This window comes from Perca flavescens, chromosome 6, assembly GCF_004354835.1.
Source record: "Perca flavescens isolate YP-PL-M2 chromosome 6, PFLA_1.0, whole genome shotgun sequence".
Lineage (NCBI taxonomy): Eukaryota > Metazoa > Chordata > Actinopteri > Perciformes > Percidae > Perca > Perca flavescens.
In genome coordinates, this window is record NC_041336.1 from 16968255 (window position 1) to 16994995 (window position 26741).

The 26741-nt window shown below is 40.2% G+C and overlaps 1 protein-coding gene across 3 annotated transcripts; it reads right to left on the reverse strand.

The window, feature by feature from the left end:
- Positions 1–1382: 1382 nt before the first annotated feature.
- clstn3 (calsyntenin 3) lies at positions 1383–25376 on the reverse strand. Of its 3 annotated transcripts, none has more exons than XM_028580929.1 (19): positions 25041–25376; positions 24139–24205; positions 20969–21091; positions 19128–19338; positions 18728–18936; positions 17465–17614; positions 16839–17024; positions 16460–16747; positions 15804–15916; positions 14259–14418; positions 13436–13495; positions 13137–13285; positions 9565–9713; positions 6590–6816; positions 6303–6464; positions 5394–5539; positions 5070–5205; positions 3574–3758; positions 1383–3482 (listed from the first exon to the last, which is right to left on the reverse strand). In XM_028580929.1, exons 2-19 carry the CDS (start codon positions 24203–24205, stop codon positions 3333–3335), a joined length of 2871 nt encoding a protein of 956 aa, XP_028436730.1. In that variant the 5' UTR covers positions 25041–25376; the 3' UTR covers positions 1383–3332. The 3 variants fall into 3 exon arrangements, with proteins under 3 accessions (XP_028436730.1, XP_028436728.1, XP_028436731.1); XM_028580927.1 differs by lacking the exon at positions 25041–25376 and adding an exon at positions 23503–23856; XM_028580930.1 differs by lacking the exons at positions 24139–24205; positions 25041–25376 and adding an exon at positions 23489–23587.
- Positions 25377–26741: the final 1365 nt, after the last annotated feature.

Below are 26741 nucleotides of genomic sequence, written 5' to 3' on the forward strand. Positions count from 1 at the left end.
CAAATGTAGGAAATACTCATGCAAAATGGTGGAAAATAACTGCATACAAACGTACACTTACATTACATTACAAGTAATGTGCTTTAGTGCAATTTTAAGGCATAAGTACTTTACATGAAACTACTTTACAGGTTAGAAATTTTCCCTAAAGCATATATTTATCTTATGAAATATGATCATGCAATGTTATAAATAAAGATGCCCAACAGTAGCCTATAAGAAGTTGTTCAAATTAGCTTCACCTCCTCATCTTTGGAATGGCCTCCCCATAGAAAAAGAATATATATATTTCTATGGGCTCACTCAGTTCACATTTTTAAATCTAGATTGAAAAACCCAGCTCTACTCATTATAATACAACCAACCATAACACACAATCCTTTCTGTGTCCTTCACAAACAAAACTTTTTCACTTATTCTCTTATGTTGCTGGTTTTGTATTGTTTATTATTACTGCTTAACTGCTGTTCAGTTGTTTTGTTGCTGTCTGTTATTTCTGTGTTCCTTTAATTGTCAAGTGTACTGAGACCATGTTTAATGGTGATTTTACACTTTAAATAAAATTTGATTGATTGATTATGCTATTTACTATGTGCATCAATAATCAAATATAGTGCCTCCTATAGACCACTCTGCACAGTGAGTGCTTTTACTTTTGATACTTTAAGTATATACTACTGCTACTACTTTTGTGCTTTAATTTAATGAAGTACATTTTGTGAATGCAGTTTTACTTGTAAAGTAGTATTTTTATAATGTAATATCTACTGTTACTTTTACTTAAGGATTTGAATACTACTTCCACCACTGATTATATATTATAATATAGGCTTGTTATTATTTAGCTGGTGGGGGTGTAAAACATACTCAGGTTTTAACTATTTTATATAGCCTACTGTTGTGGTTAGTTGAATCCTAAACAGTGCTTTATATTTTATAAGAATGTTGTGTTTTGCATATTAAACTGAAAATTAACAAAGTAGCGCTGTCAGATAATGGTAGTGGGGTAAAATGTAAAATATGTCTTACTGTAATGTAAGTAGAACCTTAAAATGTTATTTATGTGCAGTACTTGTAAATGTTTTTAATTGCATTCCAACACTGTATATATGGTAGTGTGGTACACCATATACTGTAAGTATATGTATGTTGTAATAACACTGTGGTTGTAGTGTTGTGTGACATTTGTATGAAATTGGATAAAAGTCTAATCATCAGAAAAGATTATTTATAATACCATATTGTACATTTAAAAAAAATTTGATTCTTCCAGGTTCATATATGACCTCACTTTTAAACTAGTGTTTTACAATATTATAGCGTTATTTTAGTACCTACTCTAACAAGAAAGCTCTCTCTTGGAGACGTCATATAGTGTTTTTATTATGAATTTTGTAATGTTTTCTGACAGTTCTCAATAACAATTAGTCAGCATAATCCATGTCATCATTGTATCAATAATTACAGGTAATGTTCCAATAGTAACATAGTAATAATATAAGTTATTAATCAATGCAATGTTTATTCCTTCTTAACATCACACTCAAAAACGACAGGCTTTATTTACTGACAGGTTTAGCACTGCACATTGATAGGCTACACAGACAGACAGCAAGAGACACAGAGGGAGAGGGAGGGAGAGGTGCGGGGAAAAGACAGGGAGGCAGGGGGCAGTGAGGAGAAGCACACAGTTGTACATTCATTGAACCAAATATAGCGGATGGAGTGCAATAGAAAATAATTATGTGGTTCAGTTTTGAAATGTGAAAAAATGACCTGGAATGGTGAAAAATGAAATGAGTGAGACGTATCTAAGTATCACAACAATGTGCCCTCCTTTTTCTGTGATTCAGATATTGACAAGTTCTTAAATTACAACATTACACACAAATTAAGAGACACTCATCAAGCTGGGGATTATCATCCGTATCACTACTACTACTATTATTATTATTATTATTAATATTATTATACAGTTTTCTGATGCTGTAAAAGTGATAACTCAAATGGGAAAAAGTAAATCATAATCTGCTCCCTCTCGAAATACACAGAAAAAGAGAAGTGTGGCTGCAATAATAATAGTAATAACAATAACATCATAATATTCATCATTGTATGTACAGGAATTTCATTACAATCAATACAATCAAAACTGCCCAAGCTGAGCTGACATTCTGGAAACAGCAGGGGTAGCATTATGGAGTCTACTGTGTGTGTGTGTGTGTGTGTGTGTGTGTGTGTGTGTGTGTGTGTGTGTGTGTGTGTGTGTGTGTGTGTGTGTATGTGACGTCTTGCAGTTAATGTAAGATCAGTGTACAGACTGCAGTGAGAGTCATCTAGAGACATTCCAGCGGTCACTGTGAGAGGGGTCAAAGGTCAGGGTACACCAGGTTTACTGTATATGGTTATGTTTTGTCATTTAGCAGCACAAGCTAAACTTTGCAAAGACTCCTGACTCAACACCTAGAGGCTTTTACTCGGCGTCTGGGTATTGCATAAGTACCAACTTGTGTAACGGGTGCCGGGTATGGTTGATAGTCCTCAGATCTTCTCATCTTATCTTCAGCACCACATGAAATATAGCTGAGAGCTGAAGCACTAAAGTAGCCACAATACCAAGAGAAAAATACCTGCAAGCTTAGTGTTTTTGAGTTTTTATGAATAAGTTGTTGAGTGACCGTAATGTCTGACCTCACTGTCTTTACTCTGCGGTTAACAGTGGTCGAGGAATGTGTCGAGAGAGGATGCAAAGAGGGAGAAAAGAGCTTGTGCACAGACTCCTCAAGTCAAGTCAAATAAGGAAGTGCAGAGACATGTCGGGATCAAGGCTCATGTCTTTGCCTACAGATCTATTCAAGGCCTGCATGTTGCGGTTTGTTCCCGTTTTCATTTTGTAAAGACTTCATACATTTTCATTCTGTGTTCAATAACAAAAGATAAAATACAATCTTTTTTTCTTCTTTTTTTTTTTAAACAAAAGCAGTCTCATTCAACTGGTATTTCACTATACAGACAGATTACCATCTTGTGATTTAGAACTGGTGCACCACATACGATTTTCGTGGGGTTTGCTCAGGCGGTTAAATTACATTAAATGTATACATTGTGCCATTGAACATTTAGGTGGTGAACAACTGCCTGTTGTTGGCTGTAGGTCACAAATGGCGTTGAGTGTCAAAAGTATTACAGTGACTGTGTTGTGCGTAGTGTTTGTAAGCATACATTCCTTATACTAGTAGTGTCAGCAGTCGTTGATATTAAAAGTGTTGTAGTGTGTGACTGGTGAGCCTGTTTGTGGTTTCCATGAGAACTGGTGCAGAGACACATGTGGCTCAGTAGCGGCGGGCGTTGCCGTCCCTCCCCTCCTTTTTGATGATGATTCGCTGGTCGTCGCTGGCGTCTTCAGGTGACTCTGCTACCTCCTCGTCCTCCTCCCCCTCCCCCTCTGTGTCAGCAGAGATGCCCATACGAGACTCATAGGACTGTGGGAAAGAGCGATGTGTGCATGAGCACAGGAGCTCGACAGGTGTGGTCATTTATTACGATCACATCAATAACTTATCTGGTTTTTACCTCCATGGGGTTGACGATTATGGTGAGGGCAGAGTCGTCCCATTGGCTGCTACCCTCCTTAGCCCCGCCCCTGGAATCCTCACCACGGCGATGGATGGAGCGAATTCGGAAAACACCGAGGATCACCATGACAACCAGGAAACCCACACACACCATTATGATGACGGTGGCTGCTCCTGGCACCACTAGGGGGAAAAAGTGAAGGTTATGTGTAATAAAATAACACTGGCTTGTTATCGTAAACACTTCCTACACGCCAACAAATGCACTATTTAGTCCTGTTTGAGTTTAAAAAAAGAAAAAACTATATTATATTTGTGTTTTTTAAGGATTTACATCTTCAGCATGAACAAATGGGTAAGGTGTTGAGTGTCATCGTCATGGCAGGGAAGTCATTTAAAGGACATTTTGTGGTTTTGTGAAATACATTATTAAATTTCCCTTCATATCCACAGTGTGCAATCTCATAAATGCCTTTTTTTTTTATCTCAATGGGAAGTTCAAACTGTACAACAAAATCTTTGACTTAATTATGGAAAGCTTAGTAGTTCATAAGAAGCCACATACCAACTCTGGGTATGAAAGTGTGAAAAATAGCACAGTTATCCAAACTACCAATCTCTTTAAAGGCAAATATAAAATCACACATTTGCTGGGGTGTTAGACTGTGTGGGCAACATGATTAAACCTGACTGCTGTGTCGCTGTAGTTACAGCATAAATAAAACAGCAAAGGTGCATCAGACCATAACACCGTTCTCACTTACACTGGCTCCAGTCTTGTGATTAATTTTAGAGCTCTGCATGGTCAGGCACCTACCTGCATTAGAGTTGCTGCACCCCTTTATCCCCAGTAGGTCTCTTGGGTCTTTTGATTAGGGTTTGTGGGTTGTTCCTCGCTTCAGGCTTAAAACTAAAGACAATTGAGCCTTTGAGGCTGTGGCTCCTAAACCTTAAAATTCTCTTGTCTTTGAAATCAAAGTGGCCTTATGGAGTTTTCTTGTAAATAAACAAAAGTTCAGTGTTACTTATCAAAACTCATTGTGTGTATCCTTGAGGTATAACAAACATATGAACTAAACGCAAAGCCTTTTTTGTTGCAGTCTTCTTTATCTTCCCTATCTTTGCTGGCACTTGGCAGCATATGTTGGCATGTTACCGCCACCTATTGATCAGAGGAATAGTGTGACACCATTGGTAGGACTGTGTGTTATGCCACCCGTGTGTGCGCAAACGTGCACATGTGATAAACAAAAACGGGGACCCACAGCTGATAATCAAACTTTGGATGCTGCAGCCACACTTATGGTTGGGGCACAGGTATGTTGGGGCACAGGTATGTGCCCCAACATACCATTAGGCTACCAGGGCTCTCCATCACTTTTATATTCTGCATTTTATATGTTCCTTTTGTCTTTTATTGTAAAGCACTTTGTGACATCTGTTCTAGAAAGGTTCAGGACAGGACAGGACAAGCCGATGAATGGGAAATGTCACCTGAGTTGCGGTGAGGATTGGGCAGAGTGTGTCCACTCAGCTCTCCAGCGTGGTGGGACGGATGGAGAAACTGCTGCTGGGAGGCCAGCAGGTGGGATGGGTGGTACAGACTATCCAGTGAATGGAGGAAGTTCACCTGAAGGAAGAAGGAGAGAAACAGAGAAAAGAAATATGTAACTAAATAATCTAAGGACCATTTTCTAGCTTTCATACAAATACTTTTCCCAAAGGTGTAAACTGAACTTTGATGCTCATATCTAAAGGACATTTATCTTCATGTCGGTGCCAGAGGTGTTACTGTTTGTGAGTGATGTTTCTTCTCACCTCCAGAGTCAACTCATTGCTCGTGTATCTGCCATTCATCTCAGAGCAGGACAGGCGGAACCGCCTCTCGAAGCGGGCTGAGCCTTTGGCCAGTCGGTAGCGGACCGAGCGAAGGACGTCCTCGTACACAGAGATGGATTCGGCACCTGGAGGGAGGGCAGAACAAAAAAAGAGGACAGGGAGTCAATACTGAGAGGATAACTGCAGAGAGGAGGAGAGAAAACCAGTCTGCAGCTTCTTATTGACAGCTGGGGGTGACTGTATCAGATGGATTACTTTTATTATTTAGGTCATTGGGAATCTATTGTATTGAATTTCAAAGAACTGAGTGTAGAAGTTTTAAAAGCCCTGAAAACCTATTTTCTAAATCAGTCTTACTATGAGATCTGGGGTCTTATGTGAACATTTTAACATGTTATGCGAGAGTTTAGACAGTTCTGTTTATTTCAAATGAAGGATTTTTTTTGTAGTTTGGGTTTTGTTTCTCACTGTGGCTGGGCAGGACTCGTTGGAAAAAAAGGTGATGTCATGTATTTCTGTGCACCAAAGAGGATTTAGCTATTTTAATCCAAATGTGATGATAGTTATTGGGCTGTTTGCTTCTGTCTTTTCTTTTAAAGACGACAGTTACACTTTTATTGTTGCTCATTTAGTGATGACTATTTAATGTTATAGAGAAATACTTTAGCTAATTTACATATGAAAGACACACACAAAAACAATAACAAAAAAGACAAAGACTATTTAATTCTTATTTCCTGACATATTTTGTGGTATGAATTATATGTTGTTTATTTGTGTCTTGGCCAGAAAGAGATATTTTCAATGTCAATGATGCTTTTTGTTCTAGTTGAAGACAAAAGACAGTTTACAGTCATAAAATGTGCTGAATGTGTTTATGCACCGTACCTGTGATGGCAATGTAAGCAGTAGTATTGATGATTTCCAGCCCCCTCTCTCGCACAACATCCATGTCCACCAGAAGCTCCTCCCTCTCTGGGTTTAGCTCCTCCCCCAGTGGTTGGACCTCACAGCCATCCAAAGTGTGAGCCACAGCGTCAGACATCAGAGCTAAGAGAGGATCAATACCCCAATTTAAGAAACAAAGCATGCAGACCAGAGATATTCTCTTCAACTCATTTCCATATACAGATACTTAGACAAGTGGTAAATCCTGGCTGTGTGCTAAACCTCACCTCCACCCTCCATCCCCTGTGCAGCCGTGTTGACTGCATGAGACAAGGAACAGACGATCCGGAGCTCGGGGAAAAGGGGGACACCACGGGGACCCTCAAACTCAGGGGCAGGACGAGCCAGATGAGGGCCGACCCCAGACAGAGAGATTTGAGGGGCGTCAGGCTGGAGAACCACCAGGTATCCTTCCAGCTGCTTGAGTGACAGACAGCTCTCCTCGTTGAAACATCTGGCAGGGAGAAAGGAAGTGTATGTTGTCAGAGAATGAAAGGAGACAAAAAGAGTTTTTTTGCCACGCTGGTGACATGGCTTTAGGAATGGAAATGTCAGTCTGTTAGTTGGTCCATGCACCACTTTGGTCCAAACTGCAACTATAGGATAGATTGCCATGAAATATTGTACAAACATTCATGGTGCCCAGATGATAAATCCTACGGATTTGGGTGAGACCCTGAATTTTTCACTGACGCCACCTTCAAGTTGACATATTTGTTTTGCAGTGCAGTGCAGCGCAGTGCATTAAAGCCCCATGAAGGGTGTATTATAACAGCTTTGGTGATCCCTTAAAAGATTACTGCAGCAATTTAGCATTGCACTCCTATAACATTGTCAGACTCACTATTGACAAAAAAAGTATCAAAATCAATGCAGCAGAACCAGAGATATTGTAGTTTTTATTCTGTGCATTCTAATTTCTTGTCAAAACCTGGGAACTACATTACCTACAATGCAACTCAACCACCCTACAGTCTAAAATTCAATTGTGTTACGCAAGCTAATGTAGCCTAGAGCCGCTAGCCTCAAGCAGAAATAAGAAGCCGGTTACATAAAAGTCTGGTAAGATCACTGTTTTTCTAACTCAACACCCCAAGATTTTTTTTATTTTTCATTCCCAACCAAGACATCACTTAAGGATATGTATCAGACATTGTACAGTTTCCTATGAAGCCACTAAAGACTTTATACAACTTTTTGAAGTACTCCCAAAGACCTGTAAACATACTTTGATGTGTAAAATTGGCACAGTTAGCCTTTAACTTTCCATATAGCGCCATCATCAGGTTAAAATTGAAATTTTTTGTAATTGACTAAACAACCTATACAACTAATGACATTCCCATTAGCCTCAGCTGTACTTTGTGTTTAGTGCTTATTAGTAAATGTTAGCATGCTCACAAGTTAAACTAAGATGGTTAAGGTAGGTATGCAGGTAAACATTATACCTGCTAAACATCAGTAGGCTATCGTCGTCACTTTGAGCATGTTAGCATGCTTATTTTAGCATTAAACTTAAAGCACCGCTAGCACTGCTGGAGACTCTTTGTGTGGCTTTCAAATTAATAACATATGTTAGGCAAGTTGGCGACTCTGGAGAAAAAAGGTCTAAATCCAGTGCAATGTTTTCTCAATCCAGTTACCTAATTCCACCATGACTGTAGTAACTTTGGTCTGGAAATAGCAAATGTCAAATCACAGTAGCTCTGCTGTTACAAATTTAATTTTCTTGCCAGAAAGGGAGAGCAAATCAGATTGATGACAGGCTGCTTACATATATTTATTCATCTGCGCTATAATTCAGCATCACATTTGAAAGGGGATTAAGCAGAGAGAGTGTGTGTGTGTGTGTGTGTTACATTTCCACTATCAGAGTGAGCAGCTGCTTCTATCGGCCTCTCCAGAAGGGCCTGCTGTTCAGCCATCTGGGTAACTCCTGGCCTCAAATCAGTCTAATCTTCACACACGCAATAAAACAAGCTGAAGGGGAAAAAAACTCTGGTACACTTGAGCAGAAACCAAGTGGAAAAAAAATTCTGCCAATGACCTTGAATGGTTGGAATCTTAAAAACAAAACCTTCAGCACTGATTTGTGGCCTGGTAACCTTGGAATCATGCGACAAAAACAACAGTCCAAAAAGACAGTAATAAGAATATCTGCACAGCCTGAGAGTTTAATGAGATCTGATTTGTCAGCAGGCAGTTAGTTTTTTAATATAAACACACAATATACTACATAGTATGTGCATTGGACTGTACTTCCCGAGGTGAATTAATATTTCATCATCGAAAAGTGACTGCTAAACCAGAGAGCCAGTTTTCAGTTGTTAAGCACGGTTGAGCACTGACCCGAAAACAGAGTGTGTGTGCTTTTTATTTTCACGGCCAGGTGATTCAGTGTGATGCACACTGTACCAGGGATTCAGTCTTGTTCTGACAGTCTGTGTGGCAACATTAGGGATACAATTTCTTTTGATCGTGCAATATTGTGTATTGTAAATGTTAAAATTTTCAAGTTAGAAATATGCTAATTATTTCTCAATAAGTGTTCAAGAATACAGAAAACAAAACAGTAAAATAAGCAAGTAACTTGATGATGACAGGAATTCACTTAAAAGGAAAACAATTTTTTTAAGTGAATTCCTCAACAAACAGTTAAAACCAGGCAGTATTCATTTATCTCCAGTATACAAAGCAAAAAGTTACTTGGTGGCTGAATGAACAAAGAGATAAGATATTCCTTGTTATCTCTTGCTTTGACGTAATCCTTCTATAATCATCTCTTTCCTGCCACACCAGTCCTTATCACAGCTGAGGCAAGGTTCATGTTTGATGAGTTCAAAGTTAAAGGAGTAAAGCGGAGTCCAGAGAGTCACACTTCAACTGACTGCCACAGAAGAAATAATTTCACTTCACATCATATCCTTATCATTCGTGATGTCCAGAGATTTTTAGTGTGATCATTTACATTTGTGGTGTCTCTTTACTTCAGCTTGCCTCTTCTTCTACTGTTAAATATTGGGGCATGCTTTTGCTTTCAGTCTTCTGCTGTTACAGTGATGAAATCAGTATTTCTGCCGCATCCATCGTCTCGTCCATCTACAATAATAAAAAAAGAGCTGTGCGCGTGCATATGTGCATGCATGCGTGTGTGGGTGGGTGGTTGGGTGGGCGGGTGCGTGTGTGTGTGTGTTTTTTGTACCTGAGCGAGGTGGTAAGTTTGAGGGGTCGGACTCCAGGGGTGGCGAAACGCAGAGAGTTTCTGTAGGTGACCTGCTGCACTGCACGGTTAAAGCTCTCAATGTCGTCTCCCTCCAGCACCAACACTGACTGGCTGGGGTTCACATGAACCTGCATAGCCAAAAGAGACACTTGAAAATCTAAGTTCCTAATAGTTAACATAAGAAAACATCACATTACTGAGGAAATTGGACATTTTACAAAGGGGAGCTTTGGGAAGGTTAATCTTCTTGAATATAATTCAATACAGATATCTTTAAAGAGATATCAGAGGAAATAAATAATAATATTAGTAGCCATATTACTTCTTAACCCATTTTACACACATTGAACAAAAATGTCTACATTATCTCAAACATAGTCTCGCTTTGCCAGACCCTCCAACACGCGCTGGAGGAGGGTCTGGCTACTCCACATAGCATTCAGGGATGGGAGGACAACGTGCTCTGGTTTAATGGCATTTCCTTAAAGCAATGACAATCGTCTTGGGCGCTGCTAAGCACCGGAGAAAAGCCGCGGTGTGCTCCAAAATAGGCTCGGAAGGAACTCGTTTTGGTGGAACAAGTGTACGTTTAAAAGTTGTTTTAGTCATGCAACAGAAAACTCAGATTGGACAGATAGTCTAGCTAGCTGTCTGGATTAACCCTGCAGAGATCTGAGAAAAGGTTAACCATAGTCCTCATATATTGCCCGGAGTTTAAAATGCCAACACAAAGGCAGCTTAAGGCAACAGATATCCGGCCTTAATGAGTGAAATCCGGCGGATTTTCCGGCGGCAACGGAGCAATCCCGGAAGAAAAAGGTTTTGCTTGCTGTAATAATTCTTCCTGTTCAGACTTGTAAGACTTATCAGTCAGACTAGTATACAAATTTAAAAGATTATAAACACCTCATATGCATAAAATACTCAACCAAAGGCTGACTTTGAAATTAGTTATCCATAGGGGTTAAATTTGGCCCGCCCCCAGCACATAGGCCTACGCTCGGTCATCAGAGGATGCTTAACTTAGCACATCTTACGCTTTTCTTGGTCTTAATAAATCAAACAATGACTAAAACACGTTTTCCTTGTAGCTGTAGAAACCATAGTCATAATGAGGTGATGTAAGGTGATCAGGCTTGTGCAAAATTCAGAATTTCAGAATTGGCCTCCATTCAATTCATGAATTGGAATTTGAATTGAATTGACTCTGCCCCACAGGATGTTGAATTGGAATTGGAATAACAGGAAGTGGAATTAAATTTATGGCAATTCAAAGAACACAGTCACACAACAGAAAGAATGTGTTGAATCTCGTATACATTCAGTGTTAGGAAGGATACTTTAGAAATGTAATTGCTTACTGTTATAAGTTACCCATTATAAATGTGGTTTGGATTACTTTATTTGGATTACTTTATTAATGCAAAGCAATTTCCTTTTAATTTGATTAGTAACTAATTGAATTACACATTTTACCTCAGTAATACAACTAAATACAATTACATTCATTTTGTAATTTAATAACATAATTTCATTACACATAACTAGTCACTCCTCAACCCTGCATACATTTTGTTCCAAAATATAGATCACTCTTTAAGAGAACAAATATTTCTATTAATTCCACAATTGACAAGAATTGTTTTCTTGAATACAATAAGTAATAAGTAGGGCTGTCAAACGATAAATTGTTTTTAATCGCGATTAATCGCTGAATTTCTATAGTTAGTCGTGATTAAAAATTCTATTATTTTGCATTTCAGAACTGTTTTAAGTACATATTAACAATGGAAAGCAATTCTTACCAGTGTATATTGATTGGGAATCAAATGAATGCAAAGAAAGTTACTTTATGAACTTGACTTTAAGATTTATATTTGTTTATTATTTATTTACTGTAAACAAAAGAAGAAAAAAGAAAAAAAAGAAGGGTAGGCCTACTAAACAACAGTCAGCAACTTGTTTATTGTTAAGGCCATGGTCAAAATTAAAGATTTAATAATAATGTAATAACTATAACAATAACTTATTTCACCAGTAAATTGCTGTTGAACTATACTGTCTATGGTTTTAAGTGAACAAACCCTCTGTGTTGTTTAATTCCGACAACGGCAGCTGCTGCGCTGCAGAGCAGAGGTCCCACTGTTGGAATCCTCTACAGTGAAATCCAGTCACACTTTACACTGTTTAACGTTAGCTGTCAGCATTTTAACCGTGTTTAATCCAGCTGCTAGCTAAAGGTAGGCTAACGTTACCTGCTGTCAGGTGTAGTGTAAAGTCAGGCACCGAAATTTTCGTTCTTATTTGGTCTCGTTACTACCATTCAGGTCGGCACGTTTCGATACCCAACCCTCCTTACCAGAGTCAACATAGTGTGCAGTAACTTCTAAATAATTTTGATTACTCACTGACATCCAGTGATCACCGGTTGATGAGACAGCGTTTTCACTTTGCACTTTGGTGTCAATAACAGGTCGGTGAGTAGCACTCTCTAAAATTTGCCTGAGCCCACTAGCATCAACCTGAGTCACGTTAACTGTACTATGCAGTTACTATGCTCGTAGGTGGTAGCTCAAGCTTGATGTGCTTCGGTGATATTTTAATTTGGCTTTATACAATGTGCCTATATGGCTTTTGACTTGTCTATGTCTATGTACAAGTAGTTCAAACTAATATAATTTATAGAATATGTAATGCAATCATATCTGACTTTGTAAAGCGTCATTGTTAAACACTTCATTGAAATTACGTATATGAATTTCTTTGAATTTTTAATTGAATTGCAATTGTGCTTCCTTTAATTCAAATTCAAATTGTAATTCTAGATCCTGTTTTTGACATCAATTCAAATTCAATTCAAGAATTGAATTGGAATTTAGGAGTCATTCTCAATTCAATTTTGAATTGTGCACAAGCCTGAAGGTGATCATCAGAATTTTCACATGGTTTCCTTTTTTTCTCTCAGTGGTTTTTTAAAAGCTTCCTAGCAGATCAGCGACCTCAGACTAGGTGGTGGTAATGCACCTTAAAGCTGGTTGCCACCCGCCATAAAACGGAAAAAAGGAGAAGAAGCGACTTTACATTCAGACAGCACAGATGGCAAAAAGTGATTGTGTTGAGGTGAATGGCAAGGTAGGGAGAAAGTACTGACAGGTTTAATAACAGAATGTAAATTGCTCTGATATTCTGCTTTAACAATGTCTTGCTTTTACAAAAGGATATCAATTCAGATTTTTTTGTCTAAAAAATGACTGAAAAATATTTATATTAAGACCAAATACTGTATTTTCTAAATAATATTCTAGAAAGATGACAGTAATGCTATTTTCTACACTTAGCATCTATGGTGATCAATAAGTCATAAGACTGGACAATCACAGCCCAGATGAAGGCTAGATGGCTGGATTGGTGAATAAAGCATGGTGTACTGACAAAAAGTGTAAATTGTACTAATGGGGATGAAAGATGTAAAGGACTCTCTGAGCATCCTCTCTCTCTCTCTCTCTCTCTCTCAATATAACATGGCGGTCTACGGTTCTTTGAGGCGTTACCTTCATGCCAGAGCCCAGAGTCTCCAGGTCTCCAAAGTCCAGGCCCTCCCTGCAGGCGTACAGACACTCCACCACACTGTGAGGTTCCACGCTGCCGGGACGCACCGTCACCCCCGACAACAGGCCGTGGTAACCACCCACATACTTCACTAAAGACCAGAGAAAGTCCAGTATGAATACATATTATAACACCACATTGATATTCTAATATGCACATAAATAATACACCAACAATGATACAGCAAAATGACAGACTGAGCACCCTCATGTTGACAACAAAGTGAAAACAGGGTGGTCACCTGAGTCTTTACCCTCTGGGATGGTGTTGTTTAGTATTTCCTTCTGCTTCTCTTCAGGCTCTGTGGGGCAAAACGGTGAGGGGCACAAAGGGGAATAGAAAACAGTAAGGCACTCTGAGAGAGAGACTTGAATGTAGTCAGTTATGAAAAGAAAGTGAGAGGAAGACTGAAGGGGCCAGAGGTTGGAAGAAGAAGAATGAAAAATAAAAAAGAAATAACACGAGGAAGAAAATGCAAGCAATAAAATTGATAATAGAAATGCACCATCTCCTCATTATCCAGTAGCAGCTGCTGCCACACAGGCAGAAGAGCGACTTCCACTGTGGATGAGAGTGTAACACTGTGAATGTGTGTGTATGTGTGTGTGTGTGTGTGCGCGCACGTGCGTGTGTGCATGCGTGTGTGTGTGTACTTCAGTGCTGCCCTGAATAATTAATCAGTCAGTTATATTATTAGCCCTAAAAGACAAAATGCATCAACACAATTATAAATAAGTGAAATGAGGGAGTGAATGGCGCGAGGCAAAATGGCTTGGCAGATTGTCTGAAGAAGCCTTAACGAGGGTTTGTGGGTTGCCGGTGCTCATGCCAGAAATGGCAACCTGCTATCTTTGGTGATGTGTGGTTTGGATGACATTTCATTGCAGAGGAATGCAAAAGAGGAAGGCCAACTGCACAAATGCTGCTCATAGCATTTATGCAAAAAGAAAAAAAACAGGATTGCTCGCTCTCTACTTGAATACATTTCTGTCAGAATCCATCATTAAGCTGGAATAAAATATAGTCTGTTGTGGACTCGCTGAGCATAAATTTCAGTGTGTTACCCCAGCAGGCGCCAATAAACATCCTCTGGCGGGGGGCAGGGTTGGGGATGGCTCCGTTGTCATGAATGAGGGCGGGGTCGAAGGTCACACCATCGACATACAGGGTCACCGAGGGGAACTGGACGCTGAGTGAAAGATGATGCCACTCACTGTCACACACCTGTTGGACAGAGTTAACATGAGCCTGAACAAAGAAATAAATGTCTTGCAGGGTGAAGGACATTTACTGATTTGTGGATATCAGTGGCGGTATTAAGTACGTATTTAGATATTTTACTTAAGTAAAAGTACCAATACGACAATGTAAAAATATTTTGTTACAAGTAAAAGTCCTGCATTTTGAATTCTACGTAAAAGTGCAGAGGTATTTGCATTAAAATGTACATAAAGTATCAAAAGGAAAAGTACTTGTTCTGTAGATAAATGACAGTGGGACTGATATATCATTATATATTACAGTATTGCTAATGTTGTTATTGATGTAGCTGGCCGAGGAGCTAGTTTTAAGTACTTTATATACAGTTTAGTAGTAGTTTAGTCCAGTTGTTTCCCAACCAAAGGGTCAGCTCCCCTCCAAAGGGTCATAAGATAAATCTGAAGGGTCGTGAGATAATGGGGGTGGGAAATAAGAAAAAAACAAAGCTCTGTTACATAAATATGCTTTTCCTTTTTAGGACTTTTCATTAATTTTTCCTTATTTTGTGAATTATTGGATCATTTTATCTTGACCAGTTCATCTACACAAGACAAAGGGGCCTAACTAGATAATGCTTTTATTGTAAGGGGCCACTTCCAAAAGGGCTCGTAGCCACTGGTTTATCCTTTGAAAATGTATTGTATTTTTAAACTGTTCATGTTTCTTATGTAAAATCTGAAAAGTAACATGTATAAATGTAGTGCCGTAAAATTACTTTACTTTACCACTGATGAATATTTCATCTGCATAAATTACTGTACACATTTGTTATAGCTTTCTCTTCAGATAGAGTGACATCAGAAGGAATAGAAAGAAGAAAGACAAGGGAATTATACAGACAGAGGGGCAGTAAAGAAACACCGGGGTAATAAGATATTGTGGTTTCAGACAGAGGGATTTGACAAATCTTCTCTGTATCAGCTCAGCATCCTTTAATCCATGCTACTCCAATCTGTCTGGGACCAGTGGCTGCAGTCAAAACAAACCCCTTTACCTCCTAATGTGCTGTCTGACTGATATAGAAAATTAGTTTGCTAGTAAATTTTTGGCTTGTAGCAGTTCTTTTCGGCATACAGTTTGTGTGAAATTTTCCACATAAATATGTAATTTGAAAGTACATAGGAGTAGTCTGTGTTCTTTGTGTGTATATATATATATATATATATATATATATATATATATATATATATATGTATGTATGTATGTATTAGCGAAAGGTGAATGTTTTGTATAACAGCGGTTTCTGGGCCAGATGTTTGGCATTCTACAGACAAACGATTGCATTTCCTCCATTTAGTTTCAAAGGTAAAGAAGAACATCAAAGGTAAGTGTTGCAGTTCCCCCAGTACCTGCTCCAGTTTCCACAAGAACTTGACGGGCCGTGCAGCTGAGACGTCGGGCCAGTAGAAGAGAGAGAGGCGGCAGCCGTGGACAGAGAGGGAATAGTGGGAGAAGGAATCATCTGTAGAGTAGGAGAGCAGAAGAGCAGAAAATAATTGGTGGGTCAGTGTGGTCTTGTCAAAACTTAGTCTTAATATCCCCAGGAGTTTCTTCAGAGAAATGTGCAATGAGTTTAATATAGATTTTAATCTCTATTTTATCTTTCTTACTTGTGAATTTTATTGCTGTTTTTACCCGAGGGAAGGTTTGCTAAACATGCTGCTTTTAAGTGCTGCCCCTACAAAGTCATAACGTTGAAAATATTCACACAAAACACTAAATATTCTGCCTGGCACAATTACAGTGTTTTACTGGTCTTCTGCTGCTGTCCACTTGGCTGCTCAAGTGGAGCAGCTGGGGGTTAAGTGTCTCTCTCAAGAGCACCTTGATAGTAGCTGCTGAAGCTATAAACAGCTTTGTATTTTTTTCTCTGCGGTTCTGGATATTTAACCTTCCGGGGGTTTAATGTCTGAGGTTTTCCTTACCAAAATTTCACAATTTAGCTCACTTCTCCTTACATTTCTCTCAAATCCTACTAAAACCACGACTCCAAAATATAACCCACCGTTCTTGACAGTGCTGCACACAATAGTCTCTTCATCCTTGCGACTTCCTCTGGTCTGAGTGGTCGCAGGCTGGATGTTGGCACCGCCCCTTCGCATCCACAGCTGCAGGGTGAAGTGGTCACCCGACAATGCCGAAACAACCGAATCCGGCACCACGGCGACGTGGTTGGATCCGTTAAAGGAGAAGACCAGAGATGAATCAGAGGAGGGGAGAGTGGGCAGAGCTGAGGTCCAGTTGGCAGCAGGAGATGGAGGTGGGAGGAGGTCTACCTCACCCCTGACAGCACCTGATGAGGAAAAAGAGAGAGAGGATATTTAGAAAAAAAGGTTCCTGCTCTCTAAATATTGACACGTTTTGAGGCGTACAGCAGAACTCACCACACAGCCGTCGCACAGATCTGTCAGAGTAGCTGTCTCGGTCGCAGCCCTTCCCGATGTGGCCGGTCTGGAGCTCTACGGTGGCCTGGATGTTCCACACAGTCTCCTCACACGTCTCCAAATGCAGGCTGGGGAACAGGGGGATGCTACCTGACCCAGGTGTGTACTCTACGCGCTTGGTCCATCCTGAAAATATCACGTGTGGAAATGTAAAATCACAACCTGAATCTCAACATTTGGATTCAAAAAGTTAAAGATGGATTAAATAGTATATAAGTAAGGCTCCAAAAGCCCACAGTTAGTACACCTGTTGTATTTAAATTGTACTGCACTGTCAATAAACTGTGCTCATCCTGTTGAAGGAATCTCATGTCAGGCAATCCAGAGAAAGTTTAATTACTTGCCATCCCTTGATATAACTTAGGTTCAGGACTACCTCTTTAAAACTCAGCTCTTGATATAAACATGCAAAGGTGAATCATCAAAGTGGCAGCCCACGCACATTACAACTAAAAGTGATGGTTGCAACACAGATTAAACAACTAAAACACATCTCTGACACCTCATGAGAGTTATCCAAGTGTGATAATCAGGACAGAAGGAGAGCGATCTGTGACATTGATTACCGATCCAGCCGGGTTTGCAGGATGGCTTGACCGTGACGACAACCTGGGCATCAGCCTGAGCACGGTTCTTTCCACAGTCGAAGGCAGTCACCCAGAAGGTGTGAACCCGCTGGCGCTTGGAATCCAACGGCTCTGTGTTCTTAATGTTACCTAGGAGATGAAGAGGGAGACAACGAAACACAGGAAATGAAATTATGAAACACAAGAATAAAAGGGAAACAGAAATAGCAGGGTTAGTCATCAACAACAAGTTTGCATACGTGAAAGCCCAGCACAAATGCGCTGGGCTTTCGCTCATTGATAAAGCTCTGCACGTGTAGACAATAACAGAGCCACTATCCTGCTTAGTGCACTACATCCAGGAACAGGAAGAGAAAGGGGAAGATAAATTGCACAGAATAAAAAAGTGAAGGGTTTTCCTGTCTATACAGATAAAGACAACAGCGAATAACTGCGATAGGCTTCCAGCGCTCAGCATGCCAGCTGACAGACAACAGGTAAGACAGAAGACGGTGTGACATGGCGAGAGGAGAAACAGTGGGAGGAAAGAGATAGTGGTAGGAACAGAAAAGACAAAGTGAGGAAAAAAACTAAATAGACAATGACAAGCCAACAGCATCTGAACAAGGTTGGAACAAAAGATCTCTGTACCAGTCTGATCCAAAAAACAAAGAAGCTGTGCCTCTGCAAAAGCCCTCCAAGTCCAGGACGATTCTGCAGAGTCATACTAAAACAAGGCCCTCCTCAGCTGCTGTGTCACATTACAATTGATCTGCCTCCAACCAGTCAATGGATACAATTACAACAGAGAATTTAGGGAATTTACGAGCAACCAGGAACTTAAAAAAAAATTATACTATATTCAACTGAACAGCTGCTGACACGTTTATGCAGAAACAGAACAATAGTCCGCCCGCACAAAGTCCTATTTTTTTCTTTTGGTTTCTACCTGTGCGAGGAAATATACCTGCAGTGTGTTTCACTGTTGCTATGCAGACATCAATATCCCAGCAGCAGCTGGTTGGGCGGTTTTCATGTATGAAGGCATCCGGAGGTGTTTAGGAGTTGAATACTGAATATTGAATAAAGTGATTCTTTTTGCAACTAAGGCCACACAAAGCAGATAGTGCAGACAACATATGAGGATAATAATATATTGACTGGTGGGGATATTGTATTTGTGTAGCACAGACAGACAAACATTAATAGGTCTGTGAGTCCGACACTCGTTGATTTACTGCCACAAGATAAAGCATATCTCACCATCGTTGTCGATAGCGAAGGGCACATTAGGAGTGATGATGTCATAGAAGCAGATCTGGCTGTACTGCGGGGAGCAGTCGGCATCCAGAGCCTCCACACGCACGATTCGGTCAAACAGACGCCCTTCTGGGACTGACGCCTCGTAGCGACGCTCAACGAACACAGGGGAAAACTCATTGACGTCGTTAACTCGAACGTGCACGGTGGCCCTGAGGGAAGAAGGAGTGAGAAGCTAAACACAAGCAGGGAGAGAGATGGAATATTGTAACAACAGGAAGCCGAAATGGCTGCATAGTGTTTGCAGTGCACAGTCAAAGGAACCTCAGATCATGACTGTAATTGTTGGCAAAAAAACATTTCATTATCTTCTGTTTAAATTGGGAGGAGATAGTGGAATTACTTGTGGGATTTCTTGCTGTTGACTCCGTCAGGTCCCTCTCCGCAGTCGTAGGCCTGGATGGTGAAGCTGTGCTCCCGCTGGCTCTCGCAGTCCAGCGGCTCCTTGGACCGGACCAGGCCCTCTCCAGTGGAACGGTCCAGAACCACCGCTTCAAACTGGACCGAGCCTGAACCTGAGGGGCCATTATGGACCCGGAAGCCACAGATTTCACCTGGGAGAGGGAGGGAGGAAAATAACTCATTGTATCAGTATAGTGCAATAAAACAAATATATCACATTGTAGACACTATGAATCCAAATGTACGCATAATGTATTTTTTTTTCAATTAGTAAATTGCCTGAAATATTCAGTATAATAATATGTTTATTAACTTCCTATTGTTTAAAAAAATGTAAGTGTTTGTTTTTAATCATTTGTGTGGCAAAGACTGCGCACATTTGATAGAGAATGCTGCGACTTTAGCTCTTAAGGAGAACAAATAAAAGAGATAATTTACCCTCTTATTGGCTTTCATTTGATTTTAGAATTTAGGTTTTTAGGTTGTACTCATTACTTTTAAAGCACTTCAGGTCTGGTTCCAGCATACATTTGTGTGTTCTTACATACAGTACCTGCACTCAACCTTAGATCATGCGACAAAATTCTGCAGTCTAGACTCAAAACAAAGGAGATGTATTTACTGTCAGTGCCCCGCGAAACTTTGGAACAACCTTCCTCTTAAAAGTAATCTTGCTACCTCAGGGATTCCTTTAAATCTCTACTGAAAACTTTATTTAGTAGTCTTTCTGTGCCCTGTCACATCTTTTTTTATTGTCCCAATCATTTGTGTTATGTTGTTATGCCCCCCCCCCATTTCTTCTGTTAATAACTAATGTTATTATTATTATTATTATTATTTTAACAGCTACAGCAACAAGTGCCATATAACCAGAAATTCAATCAATCAATCAGCCCACAATCCAATCCAAATGTCCACAATCTAAGTGGCCATACTGTATTAAACCAATCAGAAGTAAACTACTATGAGAGAAATAACAGGCATTGATAAAATATGTATCATTATTGAACTAAGTCTGATAATGTATCCTAATATTCAGTAGTTTTAAAGTCGCATCATCTGGATCTTTTCACAATATAATAAGTGCTGACAGATATCTGAAGGATTCCTTTTAGCGGCCCTTTATGTTATACAATCATTATAAGAATAGAATAAAACTGCTGCTGAGACTCAAAATAAAATCCTTAATATAGCTGCTGATCTTCACTGGCTGACAAAAGTTGAAGGTAGGGAAGGTTTCTTGCTCAAACAGATAATTTTCTCTTCCTTCTTGACACAAGCCCAATAAATTCTAGGGAGCACTGGAGTAATTCTAGTCGAGCTGTTAATAATTTGACTGAACACGGTTATTTCCAGGAGTGCAAACACGATAACCTTATTTCATCAGGCTGCAAAGGCAAGAGCACTGCCGACTGCTGCTCCTGCAATGAAGGGTTGAATTACACTATGATGGTCTAAAAATAGTGGACTCTGTAACTGAATACATTGCTTTTAATATTTAGACTCGTCTATTGGGAAATATGGCTGGAAATGGCAGGAGCAGTCTGAAACTTCTCTCTGTAAAAATCAGCGTTGTGTTTACTATTAAAGCCCAAGCAAGGCCTGGTGAGAACATTTTCAATTTGGCCTGGTGATGTGGTTTTGACATTGGCTGTGCGAGAACTTGAATTGACCTATTTTTCACAGCAAATTGAAGTAAAAGTTGCAATATTTTGGGGCATTTTTCTTTGCCAGCTCTTTCATCCTATGTTCTCCCATGCGGTTTCGTGCGGTTGGTGTTACCAGCGTAGTGTAGTGGAGCATCTTTGTCCAGGGCAAAGAGAGGGGGATTGAGCAGCACGGTGTTGTCGTTCTCCATGACAATCCCCTGGTACTCTGTCTCGATCCATGGCTTGTGCTTATTGGCTGAACGGCACAGAGAAGAGACCGAAGAGGCTTTGGGTTAAATGGAGCAATTAGAAAGAACCAACGTGTCTATTTTTAACACTCCATTATGGGCGAGGACATGGTGAGCATGAGTGGAAAAATACACAATGTATGTGTGACCACAAGGACATAGTTTCATCACATTCACTCTCACAGATTTCTCCCTTTCTTCTTTTCTCTATAAGACCGTCTCTTGTTCACGTCAAGCACCACTCTTCACACCTTCCTGGTTGGCAGTATAATAAAAGCCATTAAGATTTTACCTTATCACACACAGAGAGGTAGATTGCTCATTTCAATCAGCCAAACAGGCCTGCCACAGGCGCTGCACAAAAATGCACGAAAAAAAAACAGCTGGGTCCAAATCAAATGCCCGAGGATTACTGTGAATTTAACCTTTAATTGGGAATTAATTATTCATCCTTGTGCTGAATGTTCTGCGCTGAGTGATCAAAGGTCAATTTAATGAGCCAGAAGGATGACGATTTTACACCCCAGCAAAGAGCAAAAACAAAAGCCTGAGTGCCTCCCCTCTGTTGTTCTCAATCTCTTGGAAGCCGAAGCTACAGAGTTTGAAATCTGACAAAAGCACAAGACTTGTGTTTAGCAATTGCTTTGTTGTCTTCACAGTGAATTTTGCAGAAAATCGGTCTGGAACCAATTGTGCCGTCTCGTCTGTGAGAGGAGAGTCAACAGAAGAAAATGCTGCTGGTTCAGAATCTGAACGAACTTCTATATCTATATCTATATCTATATATATATATATATATATATATATATATATATATATATATATATATATATATATATATAGAATATAAAAAAACTGTGTTTTCCTCAGTGGTGGAAAGTATCTAAGTACAGCTACTCAAGTACTGTATTTAAGTACAATTTGGAGGTACATCACTTATGTATTAATTAGGTATTTCCAATTTATGTTACGGTATACCTCTACTGCACTACATTTCAGAGGGAAATATTGTTCTTTTTATTCCATGACATTTTTTTGACAGATATAGCTACTACAAATTACCTCAACTAGATACAATATTGAAATGTTGTTTAGTAGTAACACATCAGTGATAATAATAATAATAATAATAATAATAATAATAATAATCTAATAATGTAACTTACCACTCTGAAAGAGGCCATTCTGCTGTCTAAGGAGAATTAGTTCAAGCTAAAATGGGATGCTAAGTTGCTCTTTAAGCAAATTTTGCCATACCTTTACTTGTAATTGGGTATTTTTACATTGAGTTATTGCAACTTTTAGAGCTGAAATGATTAGATGATTAATCAAGCCGGTCAACAGATAATTGAGTAATCGTTTCAAGCGTAAATAACCAACATTCCCATGTTGCTGGTTTTGAGTTGAGAGGATTTGCTGCTTTTCTTCATCTCATGTGATAATAAAAAGAACATAAATGGGGTTTTTGTGCTGTTGGTCGTACAAAACCGGCAATTAAAAAAACATTAACTGGGCTCTAGAAAACTGTAACGTATATTTCACCATTTTTTTGTGACTTGGTATTATTCTCTTTAATTCGTGTTTTTTATTGCTTTGAAATTGCTCTTTAATGTTTTATGTAAAGCACTTTGAATTGCCTTGTTGCTAAAATGTGCTATATAAATAAAGCTGCCTTGCCTCGGCTTGCCATGTTTAATGGAGACAGAAAAATAATCGACAGATTAATCAATAATGAAAATAATTGTTAGTTGCAGCCCTAGACACTTTTACTTGAGTAAAACCTCTCAGTACCTCGTCCACCACAGTTTTGTTTCTACAAAAACACAAAACAAGCTACAATTCTTGATTGTTGTGTTCAAACAAAAGCAGCTGTACCAGAATTAAATAGTTTAAAATTGGCAAAAATCATGATTTACATAAGAAAATATCTGATCACTAAATAAGCAAATATGACTAAACTTGCGGTACCAAAAAAGTATTGAGGTTCAGCCCTAATCAAAGACATTCCTTCTCTCTTCTCAAGGTCTAGCCTGACTCCATCTCCTCCTCCTCCTCCTCCTCCTCCTCTATTTCCACAGTCCTCTGCCATATCTCTTTTTGGTCATTTATCTCCCGCCCTCAGTTGATCTCCTCCCCCCCCTCCCTCCCCACTCTGCTCTGCTCTGCTGTAGCATTAATCTGAGCATCAGGCCTGTGGATTACATTTGGGATTACAGATTGAGAGGCATCCCATTCCATCTCTCCCTGTCTCTCCTGGCACTCTTCCTCTCTCTGTCACTCTATCGCCCTGTGACACTCAACTACCCCTCCTCGTCTGTCTCCCTCCTCCCTCTCTCTCTCTCTCACACACACACACACACACACACACTTCGATATCTTGCGCTTTTCCTTTTTCCTCAAGTCACCTGATCTCACGTACCACCACCTCCTCTTCTTCCTCCTCCTCCCTCCTTATCAGCCTGCGTCTTCTTGGCCACGTCCTCTCCTGTCACAGCTCCTTCTCCCCCGTCTCGCCTAACATTTCCCCTCATCTCTCTTTCTCCCCACTCTCTCTCTCTCTCTCTGTGTTTCTCTGACACTCCATCTCTCCTTCAATCTCCTCGTCTTCCCTGCATCACTCTCCTCTACCTCCTCCTTCTCTGACATTCTCCCTCCACGCTGTCTGTTTCATTCTCCCTCCATGCTGTCTGTTTCATTCGCCTTCCTCCAGCATGATGATCATTGGAACAATGAAGTTGACTCAGAGTCATGTTTATCCAGGATGATAAATCTTCTACAGAGGAGGAAACAGATGTATCATCTTCATCTCAGAGTCGCAGCACCGGCAAAGCAGGCACATGCACACTGGGTCACGAAACACAAAATGTATACATGTGATGTGATGAGGAAACTGATAATACACTCATAAGGGAGAGCAATAAAGTCATCAGGAGCATTTCAGGGCATAACAGGCATGGTCCTGCCCTGCACCTTGACAGGTCTGCGGGATCCCATGGCGATGTCAACCATCATCTCAACACTACACAATTAACAGTCAAAACGATGAGGAACTGACCTTTGTTGCTATTGGCAACCGAAGTCAAGCAAAGGAGGAAGAAGGAGAGAAAATTCATTCTGTCCATCTGAGGGAGGAAAGGAAAGGAAAGGTGGATGGGGCAATAGGGTGGGGTGAGGAATACAGTACATGCATCAACAACTGATCAGCACAGGAAGAGACAGGTATGCTACAGTAACAAGACAGAGAGAGGCAGATCAGGCCTATCAGATGCTGTGTTCGTGCAATAAAACACAACTCCAGTATCATGTATATAACCTTTGAGGCCCAAGAGAGACCCTAAATGATGAACTCCTTATAATGCTGCATATTGAGTCACCAATAATAACCATGTTTCTGCTTCTTCCTCAAAATCAGACTTGCAGAGCCAAGAATAGCCTATAAAGCACATACCTGGTTGTTAAGTGTGTAGCCTACTGTAGGTAGGATATGTATGTGTGTGTCACTGTAATAGGTTTTGTGTGGGTGTTTTCCCATGTTTCAATTATGGTTTGTTAGGTTTTAAAAAAATGCAGCTGCTGTCTTGTGGCCACAACTGAAAAATGAGTCCTTGGGGGGTGTTCATGCTCTCATTGACCTAACAAGCCTCTACGTTTTTCCAATGCTGCAGTCTTTAACAGACTACAGGACACCATATAGCCTAGATGTTTTAAAGAGGAAATACATAGCCTAACAGAGGACTCCATCTGTTCACAGGTTGTCCAGGCTACACATACATCCAAGACCATAGAAACATGCTATGCGACAATAATCAGCCGATTTAGATTACAGGCTAGTATTGACACACATTATAAGCCTGGGCTTTATGACTGCCTTATAGCCTTGTTGAGAGCTCAAACTAGAGACAGAAGAGGAAATGTCGCAATGAAGGTTAGGCGAAGCGAGATTTGACATTAGCCTACCGTGGTGAGTTGCGGTGATGCTCCTGGTTGGTACCCAGCCTCTACGCTCGCAGCATCCGCCTCTCACGCCCCTGCCGCTCGGCTCGGCAATCTCCCCGCAGGCTGAAAACAAACCTCCAGGTAGAGGAAAGGACACACAGAGAGTCTTTACACAGCAGCGGAAGAAATGACAAGGTACTGTATACAGCCTATTTATGCCTGACGTTAGGCGATGAGGTGTGAGGAAGACGAAGAGACCGATGGATGCCCTTGTTTTTTCGGCTCTACGGAGGAGAAAAACGGTGGGAATATTAGCCTACGCTGGCGTCCCCTCCCTCTCGGCGTTTCTTAACCCGCCCACACTGCGTCCTTCTCCCTCTCTCTCCGGCCCCCACCAGCTCGGCACCAGACTGCTGCTCTGGCTGTTTTTTGCTGTTAAACGCACATTGAGAGTGACTCAGATCCCAACACAGCAATTCATATCATCACGTTTATTCTCAGCCCTGGGCCTGCTTAGAGAGTGACCCCCCCCCCCCCCACACACACCTTTTTTATTTTTCTATATAGGCCTATATATATATATATATATATATATATATATATATATATATATATATACAGTATTCATTCTTCTATATCCCACTGCTCAAGCTTACCATCACCAGACTGCAAAATGACGTCATATAGCCTAACCCCTTGTTGCCCTGTGCTCGTGTCAGACTCATGAAGGCAACGGGACACACATACACACAATAACTAGAGTCCTTGCTTCAAATGCAGCATTTTAATGAACATTATAAAATAGTATTTGAAAATCAATCCCCCCCACAATCCATCCCAAGTTTTCTTTTCCTTTGTACATTTTGGTAGGAATAAGGCAAAAAAATAGTCTCTTGAAATAGCAATTCACATCAATTAATAATCACCATGTCATGTATAAATATTACTAAAATCTGGGCTGTTGCTACGGTTAGTTCGTCCTGTCCATGGGTCACTGTCAACGAGGACGCGGCGGCGGCGGCAGCAGCACCAGTGCTGGGCCTTCCTCCAGCATGCCATGGTTCAGACGATCCAGCCCCCCCAAAAAAAAATGTAATCCAAAAAAAAAAAAAAAAAAAAAAAAAGGCATCCCCACAGTGGGATGGGATGCTTCTACATTTTAAATACAACCTGCTGTTACAAACAGAAGAGCAGGTAAAAAAACCAAAAAAAAACAATATTGTTTTTGTTTCTTTTGTTTCCAGTTAAAAAAATTAGACCATTCCTCAATTCCAAAACATCCTATTTATGGAGATATAGTATGTATAAACTAAAGCGATTAACTGTAGTAATGTATGGTAGGGCAGTGTGTGTCTCCTTCTGCAACTATTCACTTTCTGTACATTTCAGAGCTGAGGGTCGAAGGCTTGAATCAAAGCAAGGAGTGTAGTAGACTGAACAGAGGGAGAGGAGGAAACATGGCAATAAAGAAAGCAGAAAAGAGGCAGGAGAACAACGCAAATTATTTCATGAAATCCTATCCCAACGCTACAAAATGTTCTTTTTAATAAAAGCTGTTAGAACGCTATAAAACAAGTATTTTATCCCCATCACAAATCAAAACCAAATGGACTGTAAAAACATTCATTAATACAAGGCCTTTTTGAGTTGGGGATTAGTGTACAGTGTTTGATTTACAGTGCTTGTATAACCACCGGCAGCCATTTTCGAGAACGAACCCCC

What these genes read in the sequence shown, in the direction of transcription:
- clstn3 (XM_028580927.1), bottom strand. Translation starts at nt 23,614, where the DNA reads ATGAGGGGAAATGTTAGGCGAGACGGGGGAGAAGGAGCTGTGACAGGA. An exon ending in CTGCAAACCCGGCTGGATCG is followed by an intron (nt 17,025 to 17,464) that starts GTAATCAATGTC and finishes TGATATTTTCAG; the next exon opens with GATGGACCAAGCGCGTAGAG. An exon ending in GCAATGAGTTGACTCTGGAG is followed by an intron (nt 5,206 to 5,393) that starts GTGAGAAGAAAC and finishes TTCTTCCTTCAG; the next exon opens with GTGAACTTCCTCCATTCACT.